Here is a 12,055-nt window from a genome sequence, read left to right on the forward strand (position 1 = left end):
GAAAATCCATACTTGCATTTAAGGGAATTTGAAGAGGTTAACAATAATGAGGCGCGCAGTTAAGTTTCTTATATTTATAGATGTTTAGATAAAAAATCATAAAAAATAAAAATTGACAATTTAAATTACGTACTTGTAGCTGTGCCAACCAATTACCCACTTCTTCGTGGCCTTCAATGGTTAATCGTTGCAAAGGCAATTGAGCATCAAAATTCCTTGGACCTAAAAAGCTGTAATTTGATCTGAGCCAAAGAGACAATTTTCTTAGTTGAGGGACTGGGAAGACATATTCCAGTTTATCACACTTTTCTATAATGATATTTTTTAATTGTAACTTACCTATTCATTATAAAAATAAATATATAAATAGAAACCTAAAAGAAATTGGCTGAAACAATAGAGTCCAGGAGAGGAAATATTGTGAATTCACATAGTGTTTACCTTTTCTTTTTAGGTTCAGTGATCTTTGATGATAAATTGATTAAGATTTGAGATGGTTAATATATTTTTGATTTTCTTTTTTATAGTTATCTTACTCTCAATAAAACATCATAATATGAGAACAATGCTCAATCTCATAAAAAATAAATAAATTATTGTTTGTAAGAAATTGAAAATGAAAAGATCAAAATTGAAACAAATAAAAAATCAATTTTTTTTAAATAATATGGTGTCAACTTTGCCTTTTTTTTTTTTTACTTTTGATCATCTATTTTTTTTTTTTAAATTAATCTTTCAATATTGTGTTAATTAGAATTTAAAGTTAATTTTATATGAGCATCTAGAACTAAATAAAAAGCCGCACCATTGGTTTGGTGCTCAATTATGAAAAATAAATCGATAATATTATTTGAGAAAAAATAAAAATTGAAACATGAAAAAAAATTAAAAAAGGATGCCTTAAAAAGACAAATTGTGTCAACTCCTCCATGCCTTGTAATTTTGATAAATCTTCTTTTTGGTAATGAAACTTTTTGATACAAAACTTTATTTTAGTTGTATTTTAATTCCTGAGGTTGAGAAAAAAAAAGAGAAATTCATCAAAAAATTACAAAGAAAAGAGAAAATTAGCGAAAGCCAGCAAGGTATCTGCTCGAAAAAACCATTCAACATAAGATTGCTCTGCTAGGAAAACATGATATCAGTATCACACTTTTGAACAAAGAGTTCAGCATCAAGTCTCAGTCATCTTGAGATTTGAATGCCCAAACATATTCAGATGCCCATAAAATAACATTTTTAATAATGCATTATGCATTAGAAACAACATCAAACAAAGAGTTCAGCATCAAGCAAACATCCGCCCTTACTTCTAGAGGCTTGTACGATAATGGGCAAGCAACAATATAGTCTCAGTCAGCTGGAGATTTGAATGCCCAAACATATTCAGATGCCCATAAAATAACATTTTTAATAATGCATTATGCATTAGAAACAACATCAAACAAAGAGTTCAGCATCAAGCAAACATCCGCAGATATAAGACTTCTTCAGCAAACACATAGATAAGTCGAAATCTTCTATGGTAAATAAGACTGTTACAATGTGAAGCCAATTTGTATCCCATTGCCAATGAAACAGTTGGAATTAATTACTTCCCACCAATCTAGAACATATTCGCAGCACCAACCTTGAAATCATGTAACAGCTAACCACCCTTGCCTGATGCAAACATGAAGAACAAAGACCATCCATGATTTAATTCAACCATTAAAATTTGAGGGTATAGGAGAGGATAAATAATTGCAGCTATATCACCTGGTTTGGGCAAGAAAGAATTATTAGACTAGCAATTAATTATTAGACTAGCAATCATCATCATCACCATATTCCTCTTCCTCTTCCTCTTCTGACCCACGAGAGAATACAAATCCAGACGAGCAAGATTTTGGAGGCTGACATGTCTGGTGGGCCCCTTCCATATGCATTTCAGCTCAGGTAACCGGCGCAGCTCTAACGTTGTTAAAGATGACAGCAGCGGCATCTCCTTCTCCTCACTGCTTCCTTCACCAGGCAGGTCACCTAATTCAAATACCTCTTCCAATGATTTGCAGTCCTTAATTTCCACCATCCTTAGATTGTTCAGATCTGGCAGCAATTTTGCTGGAAACGGAGCGCGAATATCCCCACAATCCTCCACGAGTACAAATTTTAATCTTTGCAAGGAGCCGTTTTGCTGCCCATGGGCGGCCATCTGCTGAACGAACAATATTATATTTTTTCACTCTCATAAAAACAATTTATATGATGTATAAATAGGAGAAAGAAATAGCCAACAACAGGATTAAATGCTTTTTAGAGATTACATATTATTGTTTTAGTTTTTTTCTTAATTAGAGATAAGTTGAGTAACAATTAAATACAACTCCAAATAATTAGTTTCATGTAAAAAATAAAAATACTAAGTAAGATTTTTATTTTAGTTAATAAATGTTTAAAGGTATTTTAATTGACTTCAAAATTTTCAACACAAAATTTATGCTCTTATATATTAATAATATTTTTTGTGAAGTTACTTGATGTACTTTGGTCTAATTTTATTCTGTGCAAAGTTGTTTTAGTGGACAAACTTGACTAATTTTTATCAACCCTCGTAGTATATACACCTCGTGTCAGGCATAGATTACCTCCAAAGTACCCTTCCATATACACCTCGTGTCAGGCAGAGACTGCAAGCATAATGTTTCCAAATTTGTCAACCCCTGCATCAAAAGATATTTGTTAGATATAATTCCTAACAAATGTTGTGCACTTCGGAAGTGTCCATATGATTCCATATACACCTCGTGTCAGGCAGAGAGTCCAAGCATAATATTTTCAACTTTGTCAACCCCTGCATCAAAAGAAATTTGTTAGATATAATTCCTCACAAATTTTGTGCACTTTGGAATTGTCCATATAAAACTTCAGCCAAAAACTTATCAACAAAGGGATACAAGTAGACATGGCAATAGGGCATGGGAATATGAAATCAGAAGAGCCTCAATTTCACTCAAACTTGGAAAGCGTAAACATCGAAAAATCTTGATATCTTTTCATTACAATAATTAATTTCATCAAGAGACAGGGAATGATACAGTTAGACAACTCCTTTTAAATTTAGTGGATGGCTAAATGATTTATCAATTACTCCAGTTTCAGAAATTTAAAGGAAGAAATCAACATGTATTGAAGTTGACAATTTAAATTAAAAAGGAACAAAAATTATTGGAGAAATATAAAGGACGTACTTGGAGCTGTGCACTCAAACTTCCCACTTCTTTGTGGCCATTGACTTTTAGAATTTGCAAAGAAGGCAATTGTGCAGCAAGATTCTTGGGACCAAAAAAGCTGTAATTTGATCTGGAAGAAAGATCCAATTCACTTAGTCGAGGGAACTTGATGATGCCATCTGTGGTGAGTGCATCTCCTTCTACACTGTAAAATATATGCTTTAAATTATGAGCTTTAAGAATCCGCATCTCTTCCAGGTTAAGAAGGCTTGGAGACACAGATACAGGGAAGACATATTCCAGTTTACCACACTTTTCTATGGTGATATTTTCTAATTGTGGGAAGCAAGGAGACTCTGTAATTATTTCCCTTTCACCATCCTCTTCTCTGATAATATGCTTCAACTCACCGCAATCGCTTATGTCAAGGGTTTCCAGCTTTGGCAGACTTCGAGCGAGGGACGGTGTGAAGATAAATGTCAGTTTGTCGAGAGAATCCAAATCCAGACGAGCAAGATTTTGGAGGCTGACATGTCTGGTGGGCCCCTTCCATATGCATTTCAGCTCAGGTAACCGGCGCAGCTCTATCTTTGTTAAAGATGACTGCAGCGGCATCTCCTCCCTGCATCCTTCATCGGCCTCACCCAATTCAAATACCTCTTCCAATGATTTGCAGTCGTTAATTTTCACCTTCCTTAGATTGTTCAAAGCTCGCAGCAATTTTGCTGGAAACGGAGCGCGAACATCCCCACAATTCGACAACCGTACAGATTCTAATCTTTGTAAGAAGCCGTTTTGCTGTCCATGGACGGCCATCTTATCAGAGAACAATATTATACTTTTTCACTCTCATAAAAGCAATTTATATGATGTATAAATAGGAGAAAGAAACAGAAAAAAACAGGATTAAATACTTCTTAGAAACTCCTAATTATTAGTTTCATGTAAAATATAAAAATAAAAATTGTAACTAATATTTTTATTTTAGTTATAAAGTTAATAAATTTTTCAAGATTTTAATTGAATTAAATATTTGAACACGCAAGTTATGCTCTTATTTATTAAATCTAACAGATAATATGATTTCTATGATTCATTTTTTGTATTAATAACGCAAACAACTAAGTTTGTTACATAATTAAAAAACAAAATCAAACTTGGATTTCTTACTTTACTTTTAGAAATTGGGAGGAAGAAAGAATAAATTATCGAAATTGACAAATTAATTTAGTGGAGAAATATAAATTACGTACTTGTAGCTGTGCCAACCAATTACCCACTTCTTCGTGGCCTTCAATGGTTAATTTTCGCAAAGGCAATTGAGCATCAAAATTCCTTGGACCTAAAAAGCTGTAATTTGATCGGAGCCGAAGAGACAATTTTCTTAGCTGAGGGAACTTGACGATGCCATCTTGCTGGAAACAGAGTGGAAACATCCGCACAGTCCCTCACTTCTACAGATTCTAATTTACGTAAAAACAATTGCTCAAATATCTTCGCATTTAAGGATGTACCAAATAAAATTAAGGTGGTTGGGTATCGATCCCTAAACATTGTATAATATTCTTTAGCATTCGCTAATATTATACCATATTTGCGCAAGCTATCTGGAAAAACAAAATCTCTAGAAATGAATTAAACCTTCGGTATCCTCAATGATAATACGGCTCACTGAGACAACGAATTTAGTTCTGTTAGGCTTGCATTCATTCCTCCTGTGCTGTCACATCCAACAACATCCCATCCATCAAAGCTGCGACCCCCGATCAACAGCTCTTCTAACTTCTTCAACCTTCCAATCAAATTCACAGGGATCCTTCTTAGCCTTTCACAACCTCTAACATCCAACAACCTTAACTCCTTGAGCTCTCCTATTTCATCAGGTAATTCTTCAATGGATGAGCACCCCATAAGACCAAGAATCTTAAGTCTCTGCAGCTTTCTCAACCAAATGAGGTCCTTGCATTCGCACTCCATCAACTCCAACGATTGAAGTTTCGTTGAGAGTTCGAGTGATTGCAATGACAAACAACCTCCCTCCAGAGACAAAACTTCAATTTCTTTCATCCCTTCAAAGAACCTCTCTGGAACATTCATACCATCATCCACTTCTAATAATAGAACTTTCAGCTGTGGACATCCCAATCTTTCAGGAAGTTCTTCTAGTTTATTGCCCATTAACGAAATTGTTTTACAACCTTCAAAGCTTGTATTGCTCATTGGCCACTTCTTCAACCCAATGCCAGCCTTTACCATGAATCCATATTCTTCTGATGATGCTATCTGAATAGCAAAGTCACGAACCAAGTCATGCATTCTCACATGTTCTTCAGTTTCAGAGCCCAACAGCATGCAACAATCTTTGAGGTTTTCGATTGCCACAGAAACTCGTTTCCTTGCATCTTCGATGGGCTCCGCATCTTGATGTAACCCATAGCCAACTGCATATCTCGTCAAGTCCTCGATTGGAATGTCATAATCTTCTGGAAATAAACAGCATAGCACGAAACATGACTTCGTTTCCCGGAGCTTCAAATAATCATAGCTCAACTTAAGACATGTATAAGCATTTCTTTGATCATCATTTTGTTCCATGCGCGGAAATTGAGAGTTTTTGAGCTGTCTACACGCTGAATCCCACTGAACTAGAGATTTATCTCTTAGAGCACTTCCCACTGTCACAAGTGCTATAGGCAAGCCATGGCATTCTCTCGCAACCTCCCCTGCCACTGTGGTCAAGGTAGAGTCCCCATCACGTAAACCTGCATTGATTCTGAATAAATCCCATGCTTCATCTTCAGGTAAGACTCTTAAAAGCACTTTTTGCTGGCACCCCATAGAAGAACATATGCCTTGAACACGTGTTGTTAGAAGTATTTTACAACCCCTGTGATCATCACCAAATGGGATCCCTATCTCTTTCAAGTCAATATTTTTCCAAACATCATCCAGGATAATAAGCATCTTCTCCACTTGCTTCAGTCTCTGCCATAATCGATCTGCTCTCCCTTCTTTACTCTTTTCTCTAATATCCAGACCTAACATATCTGCCAGTCGATCCTGGATGCCTGTGACCTTTGGATTCTGCGACACCGTAGCCATCAAAACTTCAGGAAAAAGCTGCAACTCTTTGGCTATCCTGCCTACTTCTTTCACCAGGGTGGTTTTACCCACCCCTCCCATGCCGCGCAGTCCGATCATATTGACTTTGTCATCTTTGAGAGCATCCATAATCTTTGAGAGCATCCATAATCTTTTGCAAAGCTTCTTCTGACGATTCTGAGCGCGTGAATTCCTTTGATAGGAGAAATTCTATGGGCTGAGGATGAGCTCTGTCGGACACTTTTGTAAACTTTGTGCTATTTTCTAGAAGTTTTCTGAAAGTCTCCGACTTCTTGGCCAGTGCCTTGCTTAACTTGAATTGTCGCATGCAGTTTGGGCACCAAGTAAAGCATTTGCCATTTCTTCCTATTTCATTTTCCAAGGGCTTCGCACCTTCAATTTCGTTGTTTGCATCTTCCATCCACTTTTTGACACCTTTCTTAATTTCTTCAGCATTCCTTTCAGCAGCTTCGACTTCTTTTTGCAGACCATCTAGTGCTAAAGCAAGGTTCTCCTTTTGTTCCTTGAATTCTTCAACAAAATTGTTGAAACAGAACATGTAACGGAACTGCCTTCCTACTGGTTCCACCATGAGTTCTGCTATCTTAGATATAATGGATCCACCCACACTTTCGATAGCCATTTTCCTCTCTGAAAATCAGAGAAATGAGGATACAGGACGTGAGGGTGAGTCACTACAAGTAAAACAGGCGCAGAGAGAATGGGAATAGGAATTCCATTACCTTAACTTGGGAAAATATGAGCGGAAAGCACTGGTACTGAGAGCTCAATGAAATAGCAGGAGGAAGAAAAGGAGAAGGCCTTTACTCTGTACCGGAACCCAGCTTCAAAAGCAACAAGGCAAGGTATAAGGATTCTAACTGACTTGTGAGTTAAAGCAGCAATTCCCATTAAAAATGCATTTTGATGATATAATTAAGATCATATAGAGACAGTGACGAAATTATAATAATTAAAATAATGAATAAAAGTAATCACCTAGCAAAGAAAGAAACGAGTGAAAGGAACCATCTAGGTGGTGGCCAAGTGGTAAGAGCTTGGAATCAAGGAGTTTGTTCCCTCTGTGGTCTCAGGTTCGAATCCTTGGTTGCTTATATGATGGCCACTGGAGGCTTACATGGTCGTTAACTTCAGGGCCCGTGGGATTAGTCGTGGTGCGCGCAAGCTGGCCCGGACACCCACGTTAATAAAAAAAAAAAACGAGTGAAAGGTTTAATTAATCACTTAGCTCGCTTCCAACAACAAATATAATTAATTAATCTAAGCTATGATCGGTCAAAGTCAATTTTAGTTTTATTGTTGTTTTTTTTTTAAAAAAAAAACAGATCAATAAATGAAAACACTTGCAAAGAAATAGAATTACTGGAATGAACACAATAAAGGATGAAAGTCAAGCAATTAAAAATAATCTATGATGTTCGTCTCTGTGTCACGCTCAATGATGTATTATGATTGACCTTTTACAATATTAAATAAATAAATAAAAGCTAAAAAAAGGCATCCAGAGTGCGGTTACTTTCTTCATCCTTCTTTTGTGGTTTTATTTTATTTCAGTCCTTCAAATCTTTTTCTTTTGCTATTTCATCGAGTTGCTTTGCTCTTGAGTTGATATGCTTGCCCTAGAATATGCATCATGCTAGGGATTACAATTACATTACATAGATTATAATTAAAAATTTCAGTTTTTTTCTTAAGAAACAAATTTAGGAGAAAGTACCAATATTACAACGTGAGTAAATGAAGGGAGAATTTTAAATCTTTTTGTGACATGGTGACCAGCTGATCCAAGTAACCAATGGATTATCGCCACTAGTTCGATCTGATCAACAGGGGTAGTCATAGCTATGACTCGTTTACTCTACGAAAAATAATTTTTTAAAAAAATAAATTTTAAATTTTCTTATATTTATTTACTATTAATAAAATTAGTTAATAAAAAATATTTTTTTAATAAAAAGAATTAGTTTCATTTTCAAAAAGGTGTTTTTCTTTTATTTTAGCCGAAAAATACTTTTTAAAAATTGTAAAAAATTTAAAAATATCATATTATTTGTTGATTATAAAAAATTTAATCCTCAAACTTTTAATTGCAATATATTTTGTTTTAAATATTTTTTTTTTCAATTTCATTCCTTAGAATTTGATTTTATATTAAATTTGATTCTTATTCCTATAATTGTTATTTGTTTTTCTCTTTTTATTTTTTTAATTGAAATTTTTTATCCATCAAATTTAATCATCTTTCTTTTGATTATTACTTATTCTATTTCAAATAATTTATAAAATTATAATTATTGTTATTGTTATTTTAATTTCATCATCTTTTAATTTTTTATCTTTCAATTTAATCTCTATTATTTTGATTGTTATTTATTTTATTTGAGATAATTTATAAAATTAGATTTTTTTTAATTTCTTTCTCATTCAACTTTTTAATTTATAAAATTTATTTCTCGTTATTTTAATAAACTTTAAAAAATAATATTATTAAGTTGTTTTTCAGTTCATTTTATATAAAATAACTAAATATTAAAAAGTATTTTACAACTTATTTTATATAATACTATTAAATACCAAAAAATATTTTTCTTTCCAAAAGCACTATTAAATTTTTTTTTTACATCAATCAAACAAACAGTAACTTAGATTCTGCTATTTATTCAAGCACTTAAAATAAAAACCTTAAAATCACGGCATGATAAAAGGACCAAGAAAGGAAGGGGACAAAGAAGGAAGAAAATAAGGTCACGTAGGGGGCAGTCTTGTATAAAAATGAAAAGAGGCTATTTGTTTTTTACTGTGTCAGAGTGGTTTTCATAATTATATTTAATTTATAAAAATATTAAATTAATATATTATTAAATATTTTTTGTTATTGTGTTGTGTGTGTATATATAATATATGTTTTTAAATAAAAAATTATTTAAAAAATACGTGTCACAAGACTAAATTATAGTATAAATTAAAAGATAAAGGAGTTTTCTGTTTATTACTATTTAACAAGACTTATTTTACTGTGATTGTGGATATTAATAGTGAATTTTCCTTAAAGTATACACCCACGAAGAAGAGCTGGTTAGTTGCCTTAGCCAAGCTTCTCACTTTACAAAGTAGTTTGCACCCACTAGGAAGTCCAGAATAGGAAAAGAAAAAGGACGCTTAGCGGACCCACAAAAATTGAAAACACTTGCATTTCTTTTTTATTTTCTTTTTTAAAGTAGCATGGTAAATTTTATATTTTTTAAAATATCATAATGAAAAACACAGCATTCAGATAAAAAAAAAAACACAATTAAAATAAAAGAATAAATCTAGACTATTTTTCTATTGTGTATCACATTTATGATTTTTAACCTTCAAGGATTTTAAATTCTGTTCGGTGATCAGTCGGGCTCAAGAAATTTGAGTAACAAGTTTTAATTAAATCACCTGAGTTAACTTTAATTTTTTAATAAATCAAAATAATATTTTTTTTAATTAAAAAATAACAAGTTACAACCATATTTTTAATTAAAAAAAACAAGTTACAACCATATTTTTTATCAGTTTTTTCAAAGTCAACCTGATCATCAAGTCACTTAATTTTAATTTATTTTTTTAAAAATCCAGTTTGATTTTAACCCTGAATCTATCATGTCCTAGATTGACACGTGAGGTGAGGCAAACCAATTTTTAAAACAATGATATATATGCAAATTCAGCTATCACAATTCTCAATTTTAAATTGAAAATGCTAAAGAATTCCCAATTGGTAGCAAATAATAAATGTTAAGCATGACCAATCTTTTTTAAATTAAAAAGCAAAAAATGAACGCATCTACTCTTACAAGAATGGACTCAAAAGGTCAGCTAGTCCGCCTAATTAAATAGTACTGTTACTGTAAACTACTAGGAAATTCAAGGAAAGCTAACAATAGCATTGATTCGATCAAGTAAGCTCCGGTGTCTAGAGAGGACCTTGCCGTTAAGGAAATAACCATAGAAACTATGGAGCCCTCTATTTATTAATCCATTTCTATTTACTACTTATTACTATTTATTTATTTTCATTTACTATATTTTTGTTTGTGATACCAATAAAATTTGAGATTCCTGCAATTTCTTAGGTGCATGGTCTAGTCTAATGGCTTCATGTACAAAATCAATGCTTAGCTAGCATTCGATTATTATTTTTTAATGAATTCATTTTTTATTTAAAATAAGAAAAAGGACATTGGTGAATAAAATATTTCCTTCCTGTTATAGTTGTTAGACCTTATAAAAGGGCTCATTTAGAAAAAGATTATAACTTATAGGTAACCAGGGCCGAGGTCAACCTGTGATTAAGTAGATCAATTTAAATTAATTATTTTTATTAAAATGACAATATTTTAATTTTTTTGTTGATATTAATTTGGTTAATTTTTATCAAATCAAATTACTAAAAACTTAACCAAATCAAATTTCATCAAATCAATAATATATTAAAAATTCAATTCAATTCTAGCTCTGAACCCTGAGTTTTGTTTGTTCAATCTAGCCATACAGGTTTAACAAATATGCTTCGCACTTGCAGCTGTGGTTTGCTGCGGGCATTTGGTAATTGGGAAAGGCTTTAGTTTCGTACCTGTTGATCTACTTCGTATACACTTGGACCTCTTATTTTATTTTATATCGGTTGGATCCAAACTTAATCCAACACAAAATTAACATATTTATTATTTATTTAAGATAAATGATATCGCCTTTAACATGTTAGCGTACACTTAATATGATTAAATTTAATTTTAATTAATTAACATCTCGCCGCAATAAATTTGACCATTTGCGACCAAAAAACAGTTGATACCTTATTAATATAATCAATATAGTAGAAAAATTATAGTGATTTAAAACAATTCATTAAAATGTTTGTATATATTTTTTAGTTTGTGATGACGGTTTTCATGTTATCTTTTAAGTATTATTGTTGTACATAGACACACGACATGGAGGTTATTTAAAGTCATCATCTAGTTGTTTATCATCTAGTTATTTAGTTTAAAACCACTGAGAAATTTAGATATATTAATTCTATTAAAGATTCAAGAATAAATGATTATTATGACTAAAAAAAAGTATTAACACTCCCAACACATCTTATCTATATAAATTATTTTGTAATTAGATGTGGTTTAGAGATTTTAATAGTTTTATGATATATCTATAATTTAGGATTGAGATTTTCTTGTATGAATAAATTTGGTGTTTAATAATTTATTACGGACTCTTGTATTAGATAAATTTTTAGAAAAAAAAGTTTTTCATAATTTGTGTATTATGGTAAAAATTACTCTCAATAAAAATTCATGAATATTTAGAATAACTTAAAGGATTTTCTGACCAACTCCAATATTTCAAATGAGGCTAGATATAGCTTTTTATGTCAAGATTTTTAACCCTTAATTCTCATTAATTAAAAAATAATAGTTTATTAAAATATTAATCAAATTCACATTAATTTAATAAACTAGTTATTAAATTCTAAAATGCATATTCATCTATAATATTTTAATTTGTTTTTAAATAAAGAATATTTTTAAAAAGTACTGCCACAGTACCAAAATATAGTATAAATTAAAAGAGAAAGGAGTTTTCTCTTCATCACTATTCACTTATATTCATTGTGGATATTAATAGTGAAGTTTTTGAAAATTTTCAATAATTTGATACTCAATTATTTTTTTTCACAATTGAGCTCT

The 12,055-nt window shown here is 31.8% G+C and overlaps 3 protein-coding genes across 3 annotated transcripts in view; all 3 read right to left on the reverse strand.

Annotated features, from left to right (window-relative positions):
* LOC105114269 (uncharacterized) overlaps positions 1-4,791 on the reverse strand; it is a 17,191-nt gene extending 12,400 nt beyond the window's left edge. Inside the window, exons 1-4 of the mRNA XM_011010769.1 lie at positions 4,466-4,791; positions 3,231-4,010; positions 2,628-2,702; positions 2,036-2,197 (exon numbers count right to left, since the gene is read on the reverse strand). Of these exons, the coding sequence (XP_011009071.1) occupies positions 2,036-2,197; positions 2,628-2,702; positions 3,231-4,010; positions 4,466-4,648 (1,200 nt within the window). The 5' untranslated portion in view covers positions 4,649-4,791. The remainder of the gene's footprint in view (positions 1-2,035; positions 2,198-2,627; positions 2,703-3,230; positions 4,011-4,465) is intronic.
* Positions 1-7,348, reverse strand: part of LOC105114259 (probable disease resistance protein At4g27220) — a 45,544-nt gene extending 38,196 nt beyond the window's left edge. Inside the window, exon 1 of the mRNA XM_011010751.1 lies at positions 7,314-7,348. The gene's annotated coding sequence lies outside the window, so the exon portion shown is untranslated. The remainder of the gene's footprint in view (positions 1-7,313) is intronic.
* Positions 4,860-7,149, reverse strand: LOC105114254 (disease resistance protein At4g27190-like). The gene is made up of 2 exons (XM_011010748.1): positions 7,058-7,149; positions 4,860-6,965 (listed from the first exon to the last, which is right to left on the reverse strand). The coding sequence occupies exon 2, from the start codon at positions 6,456-6,458 to the stop codon at positions 4,881-4,883; it is 1,578 nt and encodes a 525-aa protein (XP_011009050.1). The 5' UTR covers positions 6,459-6,965; positions 7,058-7,149; the 3' UTR covers positions 4,860-4,880.
* Positions 7,349-12,055: the final 4,707 nt, after the last annotated feature.

Source organism: Populus euphratica, unplaced genomic scaffold (assembly GCF_000495115.2).
Source record: "Populus euphratica unplaced genomic scaffold, PopEup_1.0 scaffold507.1, whole genome shotgun sequence".
In the NCBI taxonomy this organism is placed as follows: domain Eukaryota; kingdom Viridiplantae; phylum Streptophyta; class Magnoliopsida; order Malpighiales; family Salicaceae; genus Populus; species Populus euphratica.